We start from the raw sequence: 25,846 nt of genomic DNA, 5'->3' as shown, positions 1-25,846 counted from the left end.
GGGTGTTGAAAGGCTGTTAATCAGGACACCCTCCCTTTTCCTGCTAGCCCGGGGGGTGCTGACAAGACACTATAGCCTCGGCTCGCCCCGCTTCGCCCACTCAGCACTTATCCCCTTGGCCAGAGGCAGCCCTTCCACTCACTGCTCCAAAGGGGGCAGGGATGCTGAGAAGAGAAGGGCACCCTTCCAAAGCTAACAGTGTCAGGATGCATTCCACTGCCCGGGAGGTGAGAATTTTATTTGAACAGGAGTGATAGGGAAGGTATGGGATGGATGTCTTTCTCCTCCAGAGAGTCTGCGAATAGGTGCCTACCTCCATCCTGCACGGGGGCATAAGAGGAGCAGAACCTTGCATTAGACACAAAGGGTACCCAAGCCAAAATAAACATCCATAAAGGGCCCCGCCCTTGGCATGCCACAGAATAACCTGTTCCGAGCCATGCGGGCAAGACTAAAGCTATTCCCTCCCAATGTGCAGACCAGAGTCCAGCTAGAGGTTAACCCTAGGGAAACCAAGTGGGTGGATGTGACACCAGCATGGGTTTAGCTGACGGGGAGGTCAGACAGAAACACAGTTTAGAGGCAATCAGATCTCCCCAAGCTGATTTTTTCTTGGCAGTTTTAGTTTCAGGGTCCCCTGACCACAAGCCTGCCAAGCAGCAGGGGTTAGAAGCAGTAAACAAAAGTCAGGGGCCTATTAGGGCTGTCAGGATAGGTGTTGCGGGGAGGGACTGGGGATTGAGTTAACAGCCCCACCTCTGAGCTGTGGCATCCACTTACATAGCCAAAATGGCAAACAAAACTATATATGGGTCCGGGCGTGGTGGCTCACGCCTGTAATCCCAGCAGGTTGGGAGGCCACGGTGGGCGGATCACCTGAGGTCAGGAGTTGGAGACCGGCCTGGCCAACATGGCGAAACCCCTTCTCTACTAAAAATACAAAAAAATTGCCAGGCGTGGTGGTGCACACCTGTAATCCCAGCCGCTCAGGCAGAGACTGGAGAATTGCTTGAACCTGAGCGGCGGAGGTTGTAGGGAGCTGAGATCATACCACTGCACCACAGCCTGGGCAGCAGAGTGAGACTCTGTCTCAAAAAAAGAAAAAAAAAACTATATATGGTCAATGTGGTCAGGAAACAGCAGCACTTTGGTGTCAGAACCCAGAAGACTGAACAGTGCAATGCTGGGCGGCAAAGGGGCCAGCTAACACATGCACGAGGCACTTCCTAGGTGCTGGGAGTGATAGGGTGTGTGTGGAAAACCCAGTCTCAAAGAGCAGCTTGTACCCTAGCAAGATTCGTAAGACTGGCAGCAATTTAGGACATGACAGTCTCTACATGAGAGGCGACTGCAGAGCTCTGGCTCTGGACTCAGAGGGCCTGGGTTCAAGCCACTAACTAGCTGTTACTTACCCTCTGCCTCTGTCTCCATGCAAAATCAGGTTTCCCACAGTGCCTGTCACTTATCATTGTTGGGAAGTGGACACGATGTAGGCCACGCAGCTCCCATTAGGGCTGACATGTGGGGCTGGTGTGACTCTCCTTGCTACCACCTCCCAAAGTCCTTTCTGTTATCAGTGGATAAGAAAGAACTTCCAGTTCTGGCCGGGCGCGGTGGCTCACGCCTGCAATCCCAGCACTCTGGGAGGCCGAGGCGGGTGGTCAGGAGTTCAAGACCAGTCTGGCCAAGATGGTGAAACCCCATCTCTACTAAAACTACAAAAATTAGCCAGGCATGGTGGCAGATGCCTGTAATCCCAGTTATTCGGGAGACTGAGGCAGGAGAATCGCTTAAACCTGGGTGGCAGAGGTTGCAGCGGGCCGAGATGGCACCACTGCACTCCAGCCTGGGCGACAGAGTGAGACTCCATCTCAAAAAAAAAAAAAAAAAAAAAAAGTAGAGTTCTTTGTAAAAGTTGAGACCTGCTTTAGTATGCAGAGGTGTAGAATGCCTCTCCTCGCCTAGGAGCTGGCCCCTGGGGTTTCCTGTCTGTAGTGCGGCTGACTGGGATCTACAGGAGGGATCCAGAAAGAGGCAAGATCATACAAGTAGCAGAGTCCAAATCATTCTGGCCACAGCCACGGCTTTGGCTTAGTCCGAGGACGAAGGGGGAGATCCTGGAGGATTTTCTGAGTTTTTGAGGTCATGATCTCACTAACAGGATCCTTAACTGTGTGGGGCAGTGATCTGATGGGAGACCTACTAGGAGATGTGATAATCACCCTCTGACTGACCTCTTTGGGGCACTGCTTCCAAGAAGCCTTCCCTAATTGCCCCACTTAGCTCTAATTGCTCCTTTATTGTACTTCCCCCACCCCCCTCCATGAGCAGAATAACCTTGGGCAAGTTACATAACCTCCCAAGGTCTGGGCCTTGACTCAGGAGGCTGGAGGCCAGTTAAATAAACACTAAGCTCCCTCCAGCCTCACATTTTATGATTTGCTGCCACAAGAGGTGCCCAGAGGATGAGCCACCCCCTGCCAACCTCCAAGACAGGCTGGAGAAACCAGCCAACAGCTCCTTGGGCGCAGACGTAGGAGGAGCAAAGTCCAGGGCTGGAGCGACTCTCTGGGGAGCAGGGAGGCATCAGATCCTTTCTGCCTGAGGCCCCGGCTGGCCCAGAAAAACATCCTCCTTTCTGAGCCTGGGGTTCAACACAGTTTCAACTTTTGCCTCTTATCTGGAAAACTAGTGCGAGGGGACGCTGGTGCTAAAGGTCAAAGGAAGGGGTATGTTGGGGCAGGTTAGGAAATCAGGTAGACCAGTTTAGTATAAGTAAGTGGGTTGCACCCCAAAATACCACCAAGAGCTTTTTTGACTTAAAGGCCATTTTAAAAGGGATTAGAAATAAGGTGAGAATGGCCCAGAAGAGAAAGGCCTGTTGCCTGGATCTGCATAGGCTGAGCTGTTAAAGTAATCTGAACTTGGTTTTAGAGACTGTTCTGCCCCCAGCTAATCCTCACCAGGCCTTGGTGTTCCCATCTAGCCAATGGGATGGGATCCATTTGGCTGCCAGACCTTCCAGACTCAGGATGGTAAGGGCAGGTGGGGGGTGCACACAAGCAGTCTGTGTAGCTGCAAGCATCTTAGAGGACTGGGTGGTGTACCTGGTGCTGCTGGCAACACCCTGCAAACACTTCTGCTCCTTCCCCCTGGAGTGGGCCAAAAAATGGAAAAAGTCCAGTGCAGGCTTCAGTCATGCCAAAGGTGCCCCAGCTAGAGAGCTGTCCTTCTCCCCTGCAAACAGTGTGGGCCTCCCGGTCAACTCCACTTCTCAGAAGCCTCTGAAAATTAAAGAAGTCTCCACAAGAAAGGGCTGCCCCTGCAGGGGGGTGGCTTTTTTTTCTGCCCAGGCTGTCCTCTTGTCTTCTTGGTTTCCAGAGAGGCAGGGACCAGGGATCATTCTCTTGCAGCAGTCCTTGAACAGGTCTGGGCACACAGTATGTGCTTAGTAAAATATCTGCTGAATGAGAAACTGCATGGTTTGCTCTATCTCAAGTTCCTTGAAAGCAAAAACCACGGCTCCCCTCCAGCACCAAGGGCAGACCTGCTCAATGTGCTCTTGCTGACCTGTGCTGCCTGGGCCTTATTTCACAGGGGACAGGAATTTGGGAAAAGTTGATGGAACATGGGATGGGAGTAGGGGAAGCAGAAGAAGGGGCTCCTGTAGATAAAAAGACTCAGGTAGGGAGAGCTGTTTATTCTGTAAAGTCCCTCCATCAAAGGGGAAAAGTTAACAACAGGTTGGTCTTAAAGGCTGCCTCGAACTGGAAGCTGCACTAAGCGAGCTTTACAGGCATTTTCTCATGCTGTCTTCACTACTCTTACGAGGTGGGTATAATTAGTTCCATTTTCAGATGATGCAATGTGCTCAAGGTCTCACAATTTGTAAAGGCAGAGAAATGCTATTAAACCCCAGGTGTGACTTGAACACTTGTCCTTAACCAGGTGTCACTGAAAGTGGCATGAAGGGGGATGTGAAAGTAATTTTCGTAATGTCACCCCTCTAGCCTGGCCAACATGGTGAAACCCTGTCTCTACTAAAAATACACAAATTAACCAGGTGTGGCGGTGCACACCTGTAGTCCCAGCTACTCAAGAGGCTGAGGCAGGAGAATTGCTTAAATCCAGGAGGCAGAGGTTGCAGTGAGCCGAGATTGCGCCATTCAACTCCACCCCGGGCAACAGAGTAAGACTCTGTTTCAAATAAATAAATAAAAATAAAATAATGGCACCCCTACAACTTCCATGACTCAGAGCCTGTGAGACCAAGGACCAGAGTCTGGGCCTGGGGCACCTGGCTTAATTCACTCTGCTGTGACCTTGCAAAAGGCTTGACTGCACTGACTAGACTTCCAACCAAAAGGGCCACACAGCTTTTGGCGTCCCCCTGAGCTTAGCACACTGCTGGACAGACAGACACAACAAACTGAGCAAGACTGAAACCCACATGCTCACTGAGCATCTCTGAGAGCTAGGCCTGACAACACAGGCCCAAGGCTGGGAAGACATGGTCACTGCTCACAAAGGTTGCAAATGGTCCAGCTGGACCTAACTAGCACTCCAAGCTTTTTTGAATGAATGGACAAGTCCAGAGAGGGAAAATCTGGCCAGGGACACACAGCATTACCAGTTTGCAGGTAAAAGTAGAACCCAGGTTAAAATCAGTTTTTTTTTCCTACACAGCAGTTCAGATTAGGGTTCCTCATCCCCAGCGCTAAGCACAGAAGCACACAGACAAATGGAAGGGGGCTCTGCTGTGTCCTCCCCACCAAATGTGGCCAAGAAGGCCCCTGCCAGCCCTCAGGGCCAGTCTCCAGCCTACACCATTGAGCAAAGCGCATCCTGCCACCAGCTGCCCTGCACAGCTTTTCTCTCAGACTCAGGAGCAAGCATCCTGCTTCATAGGAGGGGCCCAGCCAAACAGCTGCAGCCAGATTACAGTGGGGCACGGAGGTGACAAGAGCCAGAAGTACACAGCCCTGCCTAAATAGTTCAGCAGGAAATCCAAATATTTAGATGGAAGAGAGGAAAAAGAATGCATATTTCAAAGCCAATCAAAGATGAGAGGGGAGGCGGGTGGCGTCTGCCCTGAGTGAGGGCCCAGCTCTGATCCCAGGCCCTGGGTAACCATCATCCAGGGAGAATACTCATGAGACCATCTGGACCCAGGAATTCTCCAGAAAAGCTTTAACCAAGGCCTGGGACAAGCCATGACTGAGCAGAGCCCTGCTAGAAGAGAGAAAGAAGGAAATCATCCATATTTTTAGGTGTTGATCATTAATTCTTTTTGGTGGTTGATTTGCTGGAAATAGGAAACAGTGGCTGACTGACTCCACTAGAAGAAACTTGATGGGTTTTATCATCTTCCCTTGTTCCCATCCCCCAGATTAGGAGCTCACTACATGGTGGGTCCTGCAGGGAAGTGTCAGGGACAGAGTACACAGAGAAACTGGGTACAGGAACAGCAGCTAACACGTAGCTGGTCACCTGTTACATGTGCCAAACATGCTAACATGTTAACAGATTCTATGGGCATGAGGGAGATACTGTACTATTATCCCATTTCACAGATGATGGCTCGCTCAGTGAGGTCACAGTTAGCCCCATGCACACTAAGTAAGACTCTGAGGACACCACATATGCCCTGCACTTTCTCACCTCTATGCTTTGCTCCCTGTTTTTCCCACCTTCAGTGTAGCCTCACATAGAAGAGAATAGTTCAGAGTGTGAGCTCTGGGTTCAAAACCCTGTCCTTCCACTTCCTAGTCACACAGCCTCAGACAAGTTATTCAACCTCTATGGTCTATTCTGTTGCTTCTTCTGTGAGGTTGTGCTGATCACGGCACCTACTGCAGAGGGTGGCTGCCATGATTCAAAGAGATGATGTATATCAAGGGCTCCCACATTCTGTGGCCATGTAAGTGCCTAGTAACTACTGGTTGCCAAAGCCTGTCACTCACAGCCCCTAGCTCTACCTCCACTTATGGATAAGACTGAAAGCTCCAAGTCAACAAGGGGAGTTGAATCTCAGTCCTCTACCCAGCAGTGTAGACCTAGGCAAGTCACCTGGCCTCTGGTTTCCTGTCTAATGGAAATACCAATACCTAGCCCATAGAACTGGTTCAAGGAGACACAGGTAACATCCCAGCCCAATGCCTGGCACCTGGTAGGCACTCAACAGAATGCCCACAGGGCTACACTACCCATGCCCCTCATCCTCTAAGCCTGCCTTCTTCTAAGTGCAGGAGTAAAAATTCATCTCTCTCCCTGGTGCACACCTGCCAGGTGCACTTACCAACATCAATCTGGTAACAGCTCCTTATTCTTTCTCCGTGTTAGGGGCCCCCTGAGGTCAGGGGCTGTGTTTTGTTTGGAGCCAGATCTTCCACAGGGCAAGGGGTTTGGCTATAGGCATCAGGAAACAGGAAATGAATCCTCCCAGCCCCTTCAACCTTTGCCTATCCCTCCAGCCTCTTCCATCTCCAACCCACCACTGAGTACTCTGGACTGTATTTCCTCTCATTTCACCACTGCAGCCCAATTATGTCTCCTCAGCTACGCTGAGCTCCAGAGGGTTAAAAACTCCAATATCTGAGGCTTCATCATACACAGAAAGGATAGCCAGTAGGGAGGGTCCCTTCTGTTCTTCCAGCTCCACTGTATCCAGGTCTCTGAGGTCCAGAGATTGGGATAACTGCTCACCAGAAGACTAGAGGCCTTAGGCAGCTGAACAGAGCTAAAGCTGGAGCACACCACCCCCACTTCTACATAAAGGGACAGCTAAGATGCAATCTGGGAAGGTCACCAAACAGGAGAGGGAATGTCTTTGACTGGGCCAGGGACCCATACCTGGACCTTCCAAAGGGCTTATAGTAGGAAGAGAACTAAAGTGTGAAGGTCAGTGGGTTCTTCTGGGAGCTGTAGGATCTGCAGACTTTCTGGAAAAACCCACACTACATCCCATCAGCAAGAGAGAAAGGAAGGAGGGGGTATCCTTATCAGAACACCCACAGAGTGAGGGGATCAGCCCACAGAAATGTCGTTAATTTAGAGTTGAATGTTCCATTTCTTTTATGTTGTAAATGGCTGTGGAGGAAAAGGAAACTTTCTGAAATGTTGTTCACTCCCTTACTTGAAAATTGCAAAAATTTGATGGAGTTCAAATTCCTTGGCAACCCCAAAGAGCTTAGTCATGTGACCCTCACCTCCCTGGCCTGTGGGTACAGCCTGGTGGGTCCATCCTGCGAATGCCTCCCCAAGGGCTATGGGCAAGAAACAGCCACCATCCCCATCCCTTTTCTAGTTCTTTATAAGTTTGGTTGGTACACACTCGGATGTAGGATCACTGCATTACTCTGTAGTTCTATTTTTCATTGAGGAAACTCCATAGTGTTTTCCGCAGTGGTTGTACCACTGTATACACCAAAAGAAATACTGTATGACTCCACTTATGAGACATATAAAGTAGTTAAGTTCACAGAAACAGAAAGTAGAATGGTGGTTACCAGGGGCTGTGTAGAGAGGGAGAATTGTTGTTGAATGGGATATAATTTCAGTTTTGCAAAATGAAAAAGTTCTGGAGCTCTGTTTCATAACTGTAAATATACTTAACACTACTGAGCTGGGCTCTTAAAAGTGGTTAAAATGGCAAATTATATGTTTCTGTGGTTTTTTTGCATTTAAAAAATTCAGTTGACATTCTCTCTGCCCTGGGAAGATCTTTCCGATTCTTTGCAATACCAATTAGATGCACACCACACCTGTGCAGGGACCGCTCCATTGCAACATAGGAATATCTAGGTGTAGCAGAAATGGCAGCTAACAGTGAGCATTTACTATGTACAACACGTTATTCTAAGCAAACTATGGTGTGCCTTCAGAGGCCACCGCTCCAACCATCAGACATACTGCTTGGATGGTGACTGCTTCAGCAACACCACTAAGGCCCTGCAGTGGCAGCTGGAGAAAGATCCCTACCGAGGGCAGCACATCTCTCTCCACATACAGCCATCCTTGGGAAGAACGGAACAGGCAAGGGGACTGGGGACTCAATGAAATCTCAAAGAGATTCACTTCCATCTTCTCCACTCCCTAAAAGGAATATTAGAAGGGGGCAAACCTATTTCATGTGCTCTCCTATGGTCACCTGCCTCACTTCTCTGAACCATCCCGGTTCTGGCTACTGGTTCTTGCAGCACAATGCAAATATAGCATCCCAATTTGTACAGAGACTGTCTTGGAGGCTCCACTCAGGGGCCCGGCTCCTCTGCTCCCTAAAGCCTTGCTCTTCTCTCCCTCCTCCCACCCCTACCAGCCACACACACAGTTCAGAGGCTGAACCCAAGCTGCCAGCAAACAGCCAAGTTCAAGATGAAAGCCTTTGGCCTGAGGTCAGGGCCAGCCAAGCACAGCATCCAAAACCGGGGGATTGTGTTTCTTTCAAACGCCAGACTATAAATAGGGCAAAACCCCAGGAAAATATTTAAAAGCAACAATCATCACCTCCCTTGCATCCCCACCCCCACTAGAAACTTTCAACACTTGCTAATTTCCACCCTCAATGATTCTCTAATACTATGCCATCTGCAATCATCCTAAGGGCTCTAGTAAAACTTTCAAAGCAATTTAATAAAAATTCACTTTCACTGTTAAAAAACTAACCAGAGCAGTTAACTAAGGCAGACTAAGGCTTTTTTTTTTTTTTTTTTTTGGCTGTCCTCAACTTTTGAGTGGAGTACAAATAAGAAACAAGCCATTAAGAGGGACCTCTTCAATTTCCTCTCAAAAAAAACCAGCTTATCCACTTTCCACTTCTGCAGTCCTAGCCATTAAGAACTCAAGCTTGGACCCAAGGATGTGGAGGCCTCCAAGATCCTCCATAACCAAAAGAGCTGTTGTGCTCCCTTTACTTACAAAGGCAGTTAAGTGGACCAGCGCATTTTGCAACTTCCAACAAGTCCCAAGACAAAGAGGGTGTTCATATTAACCCTTAGCTTTTCAAAAAATTCAACGTACCCCATTCTAGGCATTTCGGTCAGATGTAATTTTGTCATATATTCCATGGTTTCATGTTTCAAATCTGGGGAGCAGGATTGGTGTTAAGAGTGTCAGAACCTCAACATTGTAACTAGACTTACGACTTAGGACTGGAGTGTGTATAGATCAGTCCAAAGGGTCCAGAAAATGAAAGGCGGTACACGTGGAAAACCTCAGAACACAAGAAAGCACTTTGGAGCTTAGGAAGGAAGGAGGCCAGTGGGATCCAAGAAGCTTCCAGGAACAGGTCAGCTACGTGAGCAGTCTAGCAAAACCTGGACTTTGGTCTGAGATGCCAGACAGAAGGCAGGAACTGGGGTGACCCTACCCCACCCCCAGGAGACAAGGGACTCTCTAGAGCAGTAGCGAGAAGCCTGCAGACTGCGTTCCCCAGGCTAGAAAAAAGGGCAAGTCTCTGACTTCTGTTAGGACTCTCTTCTCCTTTCCTTTCTCAGTTAGGTTTTTCTTTTCTTTTCTTTCTTTCTTTCTTTCTTTCTTTCTTTTTTAAAAAGACAGGGTTTCACCATATTGGCCAGGCTGGTCTTGAACTCCTGACCTCAGGCGATCCGCCTGCCTCGGCCTCCCAAAGTGCAGAGATTACAGGTGTGAGCCACCACGCCTGGTCTTTTCTTTTCTTTTTCGAGACAAGGTCTTGCTCTGTCGCCCAGGCTGGAGTGCAGTGGCGAAATCCAGGCTCACTGCAGCTTTGACCTCCCTAGTTCCCAGCTGCTGTTTCTAATCCAAGACCCCACTCTGGCTTGAGGTCATCTCCTGAGATCCCTCCCTGACCCCTCAGGCTGGACCAGCCCCTCCTTAAGAGACCCTCCTGAAATCCTCCATGATAGCCCACACCCACTGTCTTGTTCCCAGTGGGTTTATGTATCCTTTTCTCCAGCAGCTCCGAGCCTGGTCCAATTCTTTGTATTCCAAGAGTCTTGCTCAGTGCCTGGCACATGGTGGATGCTAATAAATGCTTGCTAATTTCCACGTACTTTGAAACATGAAACTTAGATTTGAAACCAACTCTGCTCTATGTGATCCCAGACAAGTTATATCACCTTTTCCTCATTCATGGGGTGGTCTTCAAGAATCAAAGTGCTTATTCAAAGTGTCTGGCACATGGTGGGCTCTCAAATCCTCCTTGCTTCTGATCACTGCCCACCAGAGGCAGAAGGTTAAGGCTGTCATTCCTCCCCTTCAATCCCAACCCCTCTGTTTTTGGTGGGGCGGGGGTTGGGGGCTTCCAAAATGAGAAGGGCAGAGGGGTAGACTGATGTATTATTTCAGTAACAGAGGTGCCGAGTCAGCCAGGCAACAACACAGGAGACGCCTGTATGCTATTACCTGTGCTAGAGGAAATAGAAAATAGAATTTCCCAGCACATCAGGGTCCAGTTGAACCAATTTCCTTAGCTCAGTTACACAGCGACAATCTTCATAGGCCCAAGCTCCTGGGGCAGACTGTCTGGTTTCCCCTCCCCATCCCACCCCACAGGCTGTGCCTCCTGTGGTGTCCCTGTGGCCATTCTGACTTCTCTGGGCTTCAGCTTGCTTACTTGAATACACACTGTAAAGAGTGCCTGAAATAAGGCAGGTAGGTAAAGCTGCTTTCCTCAATAAATGCTAAGGTCAGGAGACCTGTTGACTTTTTATAGACATCTTGCCTAATGTTTCTATTTTATTGGAGGCTCACCAAATATTCACTTGGCAGATGAGGAAAGGAAGGCAATGTTAAGTTACATGGCTTGATGGGTAAATGGCCGAGCCAGATGGCAAAACCAGCCTATGCCCTCTCTCATAAAATAAGGATAATAGCACCCACCATGCCCAACACAGAGTAGGTGTGCCATAAATGTTAATTTTCCTTGTAAGAGTCTCTGCAATTTAGGAGGAGGTTGGGAGAATGAGTCACAAAAAGATCTTGTTTGAGAGCAAGGGTTCAAGATGGTTCTGAAGTCAGGAAAGAGGACGATCACGTGGTTCCAGACTGGCGGGTCACTGAGCACTTGAAAGTCAGCCTGCACCTCCCTTCAACCACAGCGGAGGGGAGGAAGTACCCGACAATTTGGGGAGTATTTCTAAAGAAAGCTGAACTCCCTTTCTCACACATTTGAAAGAGCACACACAACTTCCAGGGTAAGAGAGACCGCAACCCAGACTGCACCCCTTCTCTCTCAGCAATCCTTGCCCCACCCCTGCTCCTACCCCAGGAATTCCTAGCCAGGGTCTCCTTCATGATTCAAAGGTGATTCAGAACCAGCTAAAACACAGAGCCTGAGGTGGAAAATGCCCAAGCAGCCAGATGGGAAAGAAGATTTTTGAGTTTTCATTTTTCCTTAAACCAATATCCTGAGGCCTGAGGCAGTACCCCAAGTCATCAGAAAGCAGAGCAAGGCAGATTTCTGCAGATTAAAACTGATGCCAGCAAATGCTTCTACTTGTCCATTTTGATTTCTTGGGTTTTTTCCTGTCACTGGAGGGGACTCACCCAGTTGGGGTTGGTTTGGGGGTCTTTTGGCAGGGGATGCAGACGGGGCTGCCCTTGTTCAAGAACTTATCTATAATCGTCTCCAAAGCAGACTGGCTTGATGCCCAAATCCTTTTTCTAAAAATCACCTGCCCATAATTTTTTTGGGGGGACTGGGGGGTAAATGTTGATAGATTTAATAGGATCACTAAATAAGAGGCATTTTGCTTGTTCAAATACCTTCAGGAAGCCGTCTAGCCTCCAAAGCTACGACCACCAGCTGCACCCGGCTGCCTAACCCCTGGACCGCCCCTCTTCCCTTCTCCTTGTGTTTTGAAGTTTATTTTCCCACATTTAGCCTTGAATTCTTTCCTTCCTTCCCCTGCAGTAATGGAGCAACAGCTTAGAGGGAAACACTTCGAGGGCAGCTCAAGGCTTTATCATTCCCTGCCTGCCCTCTTCTCCCTCTAAACAAAGCGCTGGAACAAACTAAACAAAAACTTGTTCTCCAGAGGAATTGTTTCCTCAAGGGAAATCATAAATCGACTCCCTCCCCACAACGCCCCCTCCCTAGGGTAGACACCCATCAGAAGGAAGCCCTGTGGATGCTTTATGCCAGGAATCTTGTTGTAAGGGGGTAAATCAACCAGCCACCTTCTGAAGCTCATCCTCCTCACCATCACCTCCCATCTGCCTCTAGCCGGGGAAACTGCTACAGGGCAAGACACCCTCCACTAAAATCCATCACTGAGCCTGCTGAACTAAAACTCCCCTTCCACGGGCCTCCTTAAAAGACAAGTCTCCCCACACATGGCTGCCAGCAAACACCTATATGCTCATCTGTGTGAATGTCCATTGATCTGGGGACAAGTTTTCAAGTTTTCCAAATGCTTTCAACCTAACAGTCCACGGCAGAAATAAGGAAGATGGGCTCATTCCCATTTCTCACATGGGGAAAATGAGTGACAGCTAGATAGGCTCATAGTATTTATTGGGGTGCTGCTGTAGACTAAATGTTGCTCCTCATCGGACCTCCTTTCTGGCATCTTTCACCCTAAGAGCAATGTAACGCCTTGGACAATCTACCCCTACTCCCTACCTGCGATCTAGAACTTTTACCCCGGTCCTGGTCGTTCCACTGGGGGAGCAGGCCAAGAAGGGTTGATGGATGAAGCTGAGTCCTCAAGAAACTGCGGTAGAGGGCCTCGGTGCTCAAATTGGCCCCAAGGCTCCAGACAGGATGGGCAGCCCATTTATCCTAAGTGAGGTAAATGCCACCCATAGGGCTGTGCACCAGAAGATAAGCGGTTCCCAATCAGCACGGAGGGAAGTCCCCCGCCCACCCTAATTCCGCGCACATTCTCCGCCCCCCTCGCAAAGGGACAACGCCGGTTTTATTCGTTTGTGCAACCTGCTACTTTCACAAAGTTTTAACTCCAAGCCCTTGAAGGATGTCTCTGCGAGATAAGCCTTCCCGGAAGCCTGAGCGCGTCCCCAGCATTCCAGGCATTAGCCCTCATCCCGTGGGTGCGGGCCCCACAGAGCCCCCCACTCCTCTCCGGAACCCTGCTGGGGGCAGGAAGATTTTGCTCAGGCTCGGGCGGGGGGACCCTCCCATGACTGTGCCGGGTTCATGTTCCTTAAGAAAAGCCTGGCAGGCGCAGCACTGGCCCCGGAGAGAGGAGGTGGGGACACGAGGGGATGGCACCAGGCTCGGCTCCCGGACTCCAGGAGCGTCTCCAGGGAAAGGTAAACGCCTTTATCCGCCCCACAGCCTCCTTCCAAGGAGGGAGGTACCGTCCACCCACACAGCGGAGCCCAGTTCACCCGGGAATCAACTCCAATTTATCTCCGGCCAAACTAGGTTCCAAAGGGTCTCCGCGCCTGGGGGATCCCCGTGTCCCTCGGATGAGCGACAGATCCTCGAAGCCTGACCCATGATGGGACATGCTCTCTCGTCACCCCCTGGACATTCCACAGGGACTGAGGGTCACCCAAAGTTGTAAAGGGGTCTTCCTTTCAGAGCCCCTAAAGATCAAGCCAGCTTCAGGTCTATGGGGGTACAAGCAGCGACTGACCTCTAGGATCTTGTCGAGGCCCTCCTGACCCAGGCACGGGAACTCCTTGAGTAGATGCAGCTTCTGTGTGTAGTAGTTTTTCTTGGCCTCCTTCCAGTGCGGCTCCTCCAGCACTTCGAAGATCGCCGCCCCAATGGCCAGGTAGAAGATGATGGCCGAGGTGAGCAGAGGGCCTCGGTCCACCATGGCTCCCGAGCGGCCGCCTCCTAGAGAAAGCCTCCTCTAGCCCCAGCTGCTCCCAGTCCGCTCGCCCTCCAGCCTCTGGAAACAGCTGTTTGAATTTGGAGCTCCGCATGCGCAGTGCCCGGTCCCCACCGCAAGCGCCGCTCCCCGGACAAAGTTGCTCGGCCAAATTGGCCCACGGAGCGCGAGGAGCTGCGTGGGGCCCCACTGAGGCGGCCCGGGGTGGGCGAACACCAGGGGGGCCGAGGAGGCGCCCTGAACCGCGGAAGCGTGAGGAGCGGGAGGAACACAGGGCTTGACTCTGGACAGACACGTGGCCCGCTTCCCCAAGCGCCGCTCCTCCGCGCGCCACTACCAGTGTGTGCCGCGCCCGCCTCCGCAAGGCTCTTTAACCAGAGCCAGGCGCTTTCTGCCCGCCCGCTCCGGGTCCTGGAGTGGGAGGAGCCCAGGCGGGCCCCGCCCCTTCCCCGCGCCGGCAGCCCGGCGAGAGCTGGAGCGAGCACGAGGTGCGCCCTGCAAGGGGCTTGGCGCTCCCGGAGCTCCCGGGGGCAGCCGCCAGGGGAGGCTGAGCCGCCCGCCCAGGCCTCCACGCCCCGCGGTGCCCGAGGGGTTGCGGTCTCTGGGACTCGTGTTTGTTATTAGGGCTGGCGTGTTAACTAAAGTGATTGTGACTGAGGTCGGGAGTTTATTGCTTTTGTTATTTTTATTGTAATTCCATTTTCATTTACCGATGTTTCTTCCAAAAAAGTTTGATGCTCAGTCTCTCTGTGTCTCTCTTCCACATACCTTCCTATACGACTGAGGAAGGGTGTTAGAGCGGGACTGAAGAAGCTGTAGGGAATCAGAGGACATCAGTAACTAATCCAGCCACTTACACGTGATTCCTCCCTCTCACCCCGTTCTCACCTACCCTGGTGAGACCCCTGCATCTGGAAGGAGCAGGCAGCTCAATTCGCGACACCTCTGTGCGCCCTCCAGTACACAGTAATTCTACAGGAAACACTTGACCTCCTTCATACACATGCTCCAGCTGATTTAAAATTCCACCCCGCCTCCTTATCTCCCTCGTTGGCTTTATGTTCTTCCTAGAACTAAATTCCTTCTGCTGTGCTATATAACTTTATTTCTTATTTACTCTGTACTGTGCCCCCTCCCCGCCACACACAGACACTCACGGAAATGCCTGCTGGGGAGATGGAGAATCTGGCTTGTGTAATGATGCATCCACAGTGCCTGTTGCATACATAGTGGACACTCAATAACCATGCGTGCAATGAAGGAGTGAATCAATTCTATTTCTCACTTGCCTTGCTGCCATTCTCTGAGCGCTTGTAAACCCCAGGCAGTACTGCATACTTTTCATGCATCGAAAGCAGACCCTGTCATTCGACCCACTTTGCAGTGAGGAAACAAGCTTAGTGGGTTAGTTTGTTCAGCCTCTCAACTAGCACCAGTCAGTTAGAGGGGAGCCCTCCTTCCATTGCTCTGTTCCAGGGGCTCGCCTTACCCTTCTCTGGCCTCTCTAGGGGAAGGTACTGGAGTGGCCAGAATCCCTGAGCACTGTCCCCTGGCCAAGGCCTTTTCTTTCCCTTGGGAAGAAGGAGAGCCATTTCTCAACTGCTACCCACCCTGTAACCAGGCTGTGGCCTGAACCCCAAGGCATCAAGAGTTAGGACAGTTTTTGCTTGGGGAGAGGGGTAGCTATAATATCTCCAAATCCAACTGGAGTGGAGGAACTAGGGATACAATTGGAAGCATTGATTTGAATTTGTTGATGTTTCTGTCTCCTTATGGCACCATGAGCATGTCAGAGGAGAAGGCCAGAGCAGGAAGCTAGGGAGCCCCAGATTTTCTGATACTGCATCCCTGAGGCATGCAGTGCCAGTCCCCTCAGGACCCCATGGCCAAGGATCACCCTGGACAAGTTCCTGGGGGCACGTCTCTGTAGATAACCCACTCCCAGCACCAGGCCCCTCACCCACCCGAACATATCTGTCTTCTCCAAGCCTTGTTGACCTCCTGCCCACCCTGTCCACCAGGCTGTGGCCTGAACCCCAGCTCTGCAGTCTCACTCTTCAGCCGTCAGCTGGGATGGAAACTCAGGCATGGGTTCCAGATCCCCCCCTCTCTGATGGAGCTCACCCTCTTTGTGAGAGTCCAGGGCTGCAGTGTGAACGCTTCAGTGAGCATGGGGTAGGGGCCTCACAAGCCCTCTCTTTGTTTGGAAAATTCCCTACCATTCCTCTCCCATCTCCGGTCTGTGTTCTCTTCCTAAGAAAATAAAGGGCCTCTTCCTATTTCTGTATCACGGCCTCATGAAAACGCTGAACACTTTAGGATGAATTGAATTTTATTCGAAGCCTCTGTATGTTCTAGTTTCTTTGTCCTTCCACTTTGTTTCTGCATTGCCTGTCCCCTTCTTTCTTGTTGCCCTCTGTGTGGTGCTGGCGCTCTCCTCGTCCTCTCCTTCTGTTGTCCCATCCTTTAATTCCCTGTATTTATCCGAAGCCCCTTCCCCAGCTCTTCATTCTTCCTCCTCCTGTCTCTCTCCTTTGTCTCGATCCCTGTTGAATGTGCTTCCCCTCCCCCAACTTCCCCTTCCTTCCCCATCTTCCCCTTCCCTGGCCCCAGCCCCGCAGTTGGATCCACACCTTCCCTACATCAGGGGCACACACCTGCTCTCTGCACAGCAGCCAGTGGGGGCTTTTATAAAATATAAACTGTGCTGAAACTATTGAACGTTTAGGCAACATGAGCCTCAAGGATGGAAAAGGGAAAAGTAGGTAAATGGAAATGAGGTGAGGTGAGATATGTATTTTCCTACAGGGCTGATACATAAATCCATTCCAATAGCATAGGTATAGTTCTTAATATTATGCTTAATGATCAGGGTTGATAATAATTTCATACTGCAACCTTTTGGAAGTCAATCAGCTTTGAGGAATGTAAACTAACCATAAAATTCTAAGCCCCTCCCAAGCAAGCAAATGGACCCTTCCTCTTAACCAAGGGCATGCTCAAGTAAACACTAGTTCAGACCATGATGGGAATGGGTAGTTGGACATGCCTCCTTTTGAGAGTGTATCTCACTTTGTCACCTGGGCTGGAGTGCAGTGGCACCATCTTGGCTCACTGCAACTTCTGCCTCCTGGGTTCAAGCAATTCTCATGTCTCAGCCTCCCAAGTATAGCTGAGACTACAGGCACAAGCCATTATGCCTGGCTAATTTTTTGTACTTTTAGTAGAGACAGGTTTTCACCATGTTGGCCAGGCTCGTCTCGAACTCCTAACCTCAGATGGTCTTCCCTCGGCCTCCCAAAGTGCTGGGATTACAGGCGTGAACCACAGCGCTCAGCTGACTGCCTCCTTATACCTTCCTCCTTTTGGAATTCAGGCACGGCTGACCAACATTAACATTAAAACAGAGACCTTAAGGCCCAGCCTGACCAACGTGGTGAAACCCCGTTCCTACTAAAAATACACAAATTAGCCGGGCATGGTGGCTTACACCTGTAATCCCAGATGCTCAGGAGACTGAGGCACAAGAATCGCTTGAACCTGGGAAGCAGAAGTTGGAGTGAGCCAAGATTGCACCACTGTACTCCAGCCTGGGTAATAGAATGAGACTCCGTCTCAAAAAAACAACCCCAAAAACAAAGACCTTAAGACTGACAGAACAGACTTTTTGTAGCAATAAGAATGACAGCAGGCCCTGAGAGAAATCGAAGTATTCTACCCCAAAATATATTTCTTTGACCTATTTTGAAATGCCCCTGCAAAGCTGTCTCTGATGAGGAAAAACTACATTCTAAAGAGAATACCTTTCCCTTTCCATGTCTTATTCCAGAACCATAAGAGAATTAGCTAGGAGTCTGACATCTTTTTTTTTTGAGACAAAGTCTTGCTCTGTTGCCCAGGCTGGAGTGCAGTGGCATCATCTTGGCTCACTGCAACCTCTACCTCCCGGGCTCAAGTGATTCTCCTGCCTTAGTCTCCTGAGTAGCTGAGATTATAGGCAAGCACTACCACGCCCGGCTAATTTTTGTATTTTTGGTAGAGACAGGGGTTGGTTGGTTGGTTGGTTTTGAGACAAAATCTTGCTCTGTCGCCAGGCTGTAGTGCAGGGCGATCTCAGCTCAGTGCAACCTTTGCTTCCCAGGTTCAAGCAATCCCCGCCTCAGCCTCCTGAGTAGCTGACACTACAGGTGCATGCCACCACTCCCAGCTAATTTTTAGTATTTTAGTACAGACAGGGTTTCACCATGTTGGCCAGGATGGTCTCTATTCCTGACCTCCTGATCCACCCACCTCCGCTTCCCAAAGTACTAGGACTACAGGCATGACCCACCACGCCTGGCCAAGTCTGGCATCTCTGTAAATTGAATAACAAACTTTTATAATCAATTATCTCTAAAGCTTACTTCCTGAAGGCTTCACCTGCATAATAAGAACTTTGTCTTTACTACCCCTTATCTTAACCCAGACACTCCCTTCTATGGATTTCAGGTCTTCAGATAAACTCAACCAACTGCCAATCAGAAAATCTTTGAATTCAACTATAACCTAAAATGTATAAAAACAAGCTGTACTCTGATAACGCTGGGTTCATGTTTTCAAGGTCTCCTGGGGCTGTGTCATGTGCCATGGTCACTCATATTTGACTCTGAAGAAATCTCTTCAAATTTTCTACAGAGTTTGACTCTTCATTCACAGGATGGAGTTGAGCTTCACCTTGACAGCAACAGATAATGAAACTTCTGCAGGTCTCATCTGCAGAAATTGGCTGAGCCACCAGTTGCTTTGACCAAGGTCATACTTCCACCTTCATAAAAGGTCCACACCCACCTTTGTTTCTTCCTTATTTCCATTAGGTAAAGGGATTATCCTCTTGGTGAAATGAACACTTGGTAATCCAACACAAATGTTGTTTTTATTTCTGTTTTGTAATATTTCTGCTTACATTGTTTTATATTCTGTTTAAGAATTTCAGAGGGGAATAGAACCCCCCTGCAAATTGCATCTGATCAAAGGAGTTATATAAAAAGCCATTAAGAGCATAAAGTGATTCAATATCATCATTACTTGAAAACCTTATTTCCATAAATAAAAAGCTCTATAGCAGTCAACTGAAAAGGTCAACAGTTTCTACTTTTATTTTTGTTCTTGTCATATTTCTTAAAGACAGATAATATGAAACGCCTTGTAAAATCACTTACATTATGAAAGATTGTCAATTATTTTATAAACTTGCCCTATTTTCAATGGATCATTTGGAAACTTGGGGAAATACCTGTTAAAAATTTTTTCTTTTTGTTTCCTTTCTGTTGTTGTTTTGTTCGTTTTGTTTTGTTTGAGACAGAGTCTCACTCTGTCGCCAGGGCTGGAGTACACTGGTGAGATCTCAGCTTACTGCAACCTCCGCCTCCTGGGTTCAAATGATTCTCATGTCTCAGCCTCCTGAGTAGCTGGAACTATAGGCATGTGCCACCATGCCTGGCTAATTTTTGTAGTTTTAGTGGAGATGGGGTTTCACCACGTTGGCCAGGCTGGTCTCAATTCCTGACCTCAGGTGATCCGCCCATCTGGGCTTCCCAAAGTGCTGGGATTACAGACGTGAGCCACTGTGCCCAGGCTTTGTGTTTACTGAACCTCTGAAATAAATATATCTGTTTTCTTGTCTACAGATTCTCCACTTATTCAGTTAGAAAGGTTTCTGAGTGGTAAATTCAATGTACATGATAAAGCAAGCTCCGTGTTTTATACCAGGAAAAACATCACCGAGCAAAATAAATCACAGAGCAACAAAGATGATTTTTAAAAAAACAGTGAAAATGGTATATGCATACAATGAAGTATTACTTAATCTTTTTTTGTTTGAGATGGAGTCTTGTGTGGTGACATGATCTCAGCTCAACACAACCTCCATCTCCCAGGTTCAAGTGATTCTTCTGCCTCAGCCTCCCGAGAAGCTGGGATTACAGGCACATGCCACCACTCTTGGCTAATTTTTGTATTTACTGTAGAGACAGGGTTTCACCATGTTGGACAGGCTGGTCTCCAGCTCCTGACCTCAAGTGATCCGCCCTACCTCTGCCTCTGCCTCCCAAAGTACTGGGATTACAGGCACGAGCCACCACACCCGGCCTACTCAGTCTTTTTTTTTTTTTTTTTTTTTTTTTTTTTTTTGAGACGGAGTTTCGCTCTTGATACTCAGGCTGGAGCGCAATGGCGCGATCTCGGCTCACCGCAATCTCCGCCTCCTGGGTTCAGGCAATTCTCCTGCCTCAGCCTCCTGAGTAGCTCGGATTACAGGCACGCGCCACCGTGCCCAGCTAATTTTTTTTTTTGTATTAGTAGAGACGGGGTTTCACCATGTTGACCAAGATGGTCTCGATCTCTTGACCTCGTGATCCACCCGCCTCGGCCTCCCAAAGTGCTGGGATTACAGGCTTGAGCCACCGCGCCCGGCCCTACTCAGTCTTAAGAAAAAAAAAGGTGATCCCATTGCATGCTGCAACCTAGATGAACCTTGAGGACATTACACTAAAGGAAATAAGTGGTCAAAAAAGACAGATGCCACATGATTCCGCTTATCTGCGGTATCTGAAGAAGTCAAACTCTTAGAAACAGAAAGTAGAATGAATGATGGTTGCCGGAGATGGGGGAAGCAGTGGGCATAAAATTTCAGTTTTGCAAAATGAAAACGTTCTAAAGAGCTACTGCACACACAACAACGTGCATACTGACAACACTACTGTACTGTGCACTCAAAATAGTTAAGGTGGTAAACTTTGTTATATACTTTTTGCCACAATTAAAAGAATAGTGAGAAGTAGAACTTGTAAATTCAATGTATGATATTTGAGGTTGCAAGAATTAGCCGGGCATTGAGGAGAGAGATGTGGCTAAGTGATGATAATTAAGTTAGATAAATGTTGACTTGGCAGGGTTTCAGTCACTCTTAATAGCAAAGCTACATGTCCTTTGCTCTGAAAGCCAGTTAAGCTATCGAGAAACGTGTCCTTGTAGGTTAAGAGCAGAGCTCAGGGCCGGGCGCGGTGGCTCACGCCTGTAATCCCAGCACTTTGGGAGGCCGAGGCAGGCGGATCACCTGAGGTTCGGAGTTCGAGACCAGCCTGACCAACATAGAGAAACCCTGTCTCTAAAAAAAAAAAAAAAAAGCAGCGCTCAAGCACTAATTCTGAATTATTTACATTTGAAGGTTTCAGATAAGTCTCTATTACCATTTCAAAGCCTTTTTCTTATAAAGGGAACATGGCAGTATCAGAATTTTATTGCTGTTTGCCAACATCTAACATTTCTATGGCCAGGAAAAATAATTCAGTAACAAAAGAGGCCCTCATTCTGACCAATTTAGAGGTCATCCAAAGCTCTTCCTTAAACTGGGTCATATTTAGAGTAACGTGGCAGGGTGAGATTTATGGTTCCTACCCCTGAACCTTTCTCTACGACTGTCATTGATTCCTGAAATTCCATCATGTGAGAATCATTCCTCAGTGTTAAACATTGCCCTCTCCCTGAGACCTCTTTTCAAACCCAGGAAGGATTGTAACATTAAGATCTAACATGGCTGGGTGTGGTGGCTCACACCGGTAATCCAAACACTTTGGAGGCCAAGGCGGGCGGATCACCTGAGGTCAAGAGTTCAAGACCAGCCTGACCAACATGGTGAAACCCCATCTTTAAAAAAAATAAAAAGAAAAAGAAAAAAAAGAAAAGATCTAACATTTTACTTCTGTGGATCCTAACCTTTGTTTATTTTGGTCATTACTTTAAGAATCTTTGGCCGGGTATGGTGGCTCACGCCTGTAATCTTAGCACTTTGGGAGGCCAAGGTGGGTGGATCACCTGAGGTCAGGAGTTCAACACCAGCCTGGCCATCATGGTGAAACCCCATCTTAAAAAAAAAAAAAAAAAAAGAATCTATGACTGTTTGCCCAGAGAAAATGCACCATGCAAGTACCCACCCAGACTTTTACACAAGTTCTGATGGTTTACAGGACCCCACCACACCACCACCACACACACGCACACACACACACTCCACACCTCCACCTCATCCTCCCAAGGTTAGTCTGGGCTGGAAGACTCTACAGGCACCTTGGGCAGGGAGGTTTGGGGTAATAGCACAGTGCTGGTTGATGAGGGGGATAAAAGGCAAGTGGAAAGGATGAGAAAATTGGAGCAACTTTACAAATTTGCCTGTCACAATAATAGCAAGGTGTTTTTGCTGTGTTCACTATGTGCTAGATCTTTAATACACACTGCATAAGACAGTGCAGATAAGTAAAGCATTTAGTCATTTTCATTATCTCATTTAATGGTCACAATGACACCACGGGATACGATTAGCCCATTTTACAGATGAAGAAACTGAGTTTCAGAGAGGTGAAGTAACTTGCTCAAGGTACCCAGGGTGACCCCCGCCCAGAGTCCATGGATCTCCTCACTAGCTGAGCAGGATGTCACCACTCCCCTCTCCCATGGCCTTCTCCAGCTTCCCTGAAGCCTTCTGGTTTCCTTCTGTGCTGCGAATCCTCTGCCTATTGGTCCACCCTCTCCCATCCACTGTGGGGTGACTAGGTGTGCCCAGCAGCCCTTTGGGGATAGCTTTCTTGTCTCTCTATCCTGTGGTGAGCAGCTTCCTGGGTTGCTTGGTGTATCTCTTTTGGAGATTGTGACCTCTCCCTGCTGGTCTCTTCCAGCTCAGTTCATTTGCTGGTCACCCTTAATAAAGATAGGATCTTTGAGGATAAGAAGAAATGGTCAGGCCGGGAGCAGTGGCTCATGCCTGTTAATTCCAGCACTTTGGGGGGCCAAGGTGGGCAGATCATGAGATAAGGAGATCGAGACCATCCTGGCCAACATGGTGAAACCCCATCTCTACTAAAAATACAAAAAATTAGCTGGGCGTGATGGCGTGTACCTCTAGTCCCAGCTACTAGGGAGACTGAGGCAGGAGAATTGCTTAAATCCAGGTGGCGGAGATTGCAGTGAGCCAAGATAGCGCCACTGCACTCCAGCCTGGTGACAGAGACTCAGTCTCAAAAAAAGAAGAAGAAGAAGAAATGGTCAGTGGGGACAATTGTGCTTTGCATATAGAGATGACGATGCCGTGCTGACCCTGCCAGTGTCTTTGGGCAACCATTTACGATGCCTCATATTCATACTGTCAAGATCCCAGAGACAACTGGCCACTTGTCCACCAAATGGGAAAGGGGCCTGAGGATTTGTTGAGAGGTGGGTGGGGAAGGGAGGAGGATAAGGAGAATGTCAAGGGGAGTCTTGCTCTGTTGCCCAGGCTGGAGTGCAGTGGTGCGATCTCAGCTCACTGCAACTTCTGCCTCTTGGGTTCAAGTGATTCTCTTGCCTCAGCCTCCTGAGTAGCTGGGATTACAGGTATGAGCCACCATACCTGGCTAATTTTTGTATTTTTAGTAGAAACAGGGTTTCTCCATGTTGGCCAGGCTGATCTCGAACCCCTGACCTCAAGTCATCAGCCCACTTCGGCCTCCCAAAGTGCTGGGATTACAGGCATGAACCACTGCGCCCGGCCAGCATTGCCTTTTAAAATAAATGTAGATAACAAACCAAAGTACTATTAGCGGTACCCGAGACTCTATCAACAACAGATATCACGATTCTTTTCCTATCACATGAACATGTGGCAGATATTTCAAAATATTGCCTCAAAATTATGTCAGTTAGGAGATCCGCTGCTGTAACTTATCATATGAGGTGTTCATTTAAAAATGGCTGGATGTGGTGGCTCACGCCTGTAATCCAAGCACTTTGGAGGCCAAGGCAGGTGGATCACCTGAGGTCGGGAGTTCAAGACCAGCCTGACCAACATGGTGAAACCCCGTCCTTCAAAAAAAAAAAAAGAGTCGCATATTTCTGGGAAGGCTGAGGCATGAGAATCACTTGAACCCAGGAGGAGAGGTTGCAGTGAGCCGAGATAGAGCCAATGGACTCCCACCTGGGCAAGAGAGAGACACTCTGTCTCAAAAAAACAAAAGTACATATATTACTATACTCAAATTTTATTTTGTTTATTTTGAGATGGAGTTTCACTCTTATTGCCCAGGCTGGAGTGCAATGGTGTGATCTCGGCTCACTGCAACCCCCACCTCCTGGGTTCAAGAGATTCTTCCTGCTTCAGCCTCCCAAGTAGCTGAGATGACAGGTGCCCACCACTACACCTGGCTAATTTTTGTATTTTAGTAGAGACGGGGTTTCCTGTGGCCGGGCATGGTGGCTCACACCTGTAATCCAAGCACTTTGGAGGCCAAGGCACGAAGATCACCTGAGGTCAGGAGTTCAAGACCAGCCTGACCAACATGGTGAAACCCCGTCTTTAAAAAAAAAAAAAAGAGAGAGAGACGGGGTTTCACCATGTTGACCTAGCTAATCTCAAACTCCTGAACTCAAGTGATCCACCCATGTCAGCCTCCCAAAGTGTTGGGATTACAGGCATGAGCCACTGCATCAGGTCACAAACTGTATTTTTTTTTTTTTTGAGGCAGAGTCCCCGTTACCCAGTCTGGAGTGCAGTGGCATGATCGCAGCTCACTGCAACCTCCACTTTCCGGATTCAAGCAATTCTCCTGTCTCAGCCTCCAGAGTAGCTGGGATTACAGGCACCTGCTGCCACGCCAGGCTCATTTTTGTATTTTCAGTAGAGATGGGGTATCACCATGTTGGCCAGGCTGGTCTTGAACTCCTGTTGTCAGAAGAGCCACCAACCTCGACCTCCCAAGGTACTGAGATTACAGGCGTGAGCCACCACACCCGGCCCACAAATTGTATTTTTTTTCTTTTCTTTTTTTTTTAATCCATAAAGGTCCCACTTTCTAAAGGTTACAAATTGTATTTTTAAGAAATATATTGATCATTGTGTTTTAACATACCTGGTTGCCTTTATAATACAGTATATATATATATATATGTATATATATACACACGTATATATATGTATGTGTGTGTGTGTGTGTGTATATATATATATACACACATATATACATATATATATATTCACCCAGGCTGGAGGTCAGTTGTACAATCTCAGCTCACTGCAACATCCACCTCCTGGGTTTAAGTGATTCTCTTGCCTCAGGCTTCTGAGTAGCTGGGACTACAGGCACCCACCACCATGCCTGGCTAATTTTTTTGTATTTTTAGTAGAGACAGGGTTTTGACATATTGGCCAGGCTGGTCTCAAACTTCTGGCCTCAACTGATCCACCCACCTTGGCCTCCCAAAGCACTGGGATTACAGGTGTGAACCACTACACCCAGCCCAGTATATTTTATTTTATACCTTTAAAACATCACGCTAGGGGCCAGGCATGGTGGTCACGCCTGTAATCCCAGCACTTTGGGAGGTGGAGGAGGGCGGATCACTTGAGGTTAAGAGTTTGAGACCAGCCTGATCAACATGGAGAAATCCCGTCTACTAAAACTACAAAAATACTCCGTGTGGTGGCACATGCCTGTAGTCCCAGCTACTCGGGAGGCTGAGGCATGAGAATCACTTAAACCCGGGAGGCAGAGGTTGCAGTGAGCTGAAATCTTGCCACTGCACTCCAGCCTGGGCGACAGTGAGGCTCCATCTCTAAAATAAAATAAAATAAAATAAAATGTAACATCACTGTAGGAGGAAGTCCACAGGCTTCACCAGACTACCAGAGGGGTGCATGCAACAAAAATAGGTTTAAGCATTCTGCCCAGGTTTTAAGCAGGCAAGTAATCTGATTGATGTAGCACTTCCAAGAATTCACGAAGGCAGCTTGTCCTTTAGGAGGCGGTAGCAGTAGTTCAGGGGCGAGATGTTGGGGACCAGAAGGAAGGTAGGAGCAGTGGCAGTGGGAAGCAGGGGTGATTCAGGAGGCGTTAGGGGAGTTGGCAGCTTTGTGATCTGGGGCCCTGCCACTGTCTTCAGAGCCCTTCTGCTTTATGCTGCTGTCTGCAGAACCTGCTGCATTCTGGAGTTGGCACCAGTACTAACCTGCCTTTCCTCCCCCATTGCCTGAACACTTTGCTCCCACACAAAGCCCCTCC

At 48.7% G+C, this 25,846-nt stretch overlaps 1 protein-coding gene across 1 annotated transcript in view; it reads right to left on the bottom strand.

Moving 5' to 3' along the window:
• The window catches only part of KCNK5 (potassium two pore domain channel subfamily K member 5), a 39,702-nt gene extending 25,574 nt beyond the window's left edge, over positions 1 to 14,128 (bottom strand). The window contains exon 1 of the mRNA XM_012464355.2: positions 13,584 to 14,128. Within this exon, the coding sequence (XP_012319778.1) occupies positions 13,584 to 13,769 (186 nt within the window). The 5' untranslated portion in view covers positions 13,770 to 14,128. The remainder of the gene's footprint in view (positions 1 to 13,583) is intronic.
• Between the last annotated feature and the right edge of the window lie 11,718 nt (positions 14,129 to 25,846).

The sequence above is a fragment of the Aotus nancymaae genome, unplaced genomic scaffold, assembly GCF_030222135.1.
Source record: "Aotus nancymaae isolate 86718 unplaced genomic scaffold, 86718_ANA_hifiasm-v0.15.2.pri h1tg000040l, whole genome shotgun sequence".
NCBI lineage: Eukaryota > Metazoa > Chordata > Mammalia > Primates > Aotidae > Aotus > Aotus nancymaae.
Note: the sequence above shows the minus strand (reverse complement) of the source record. Positions and strands in the feature narration are given on the sequence as shown.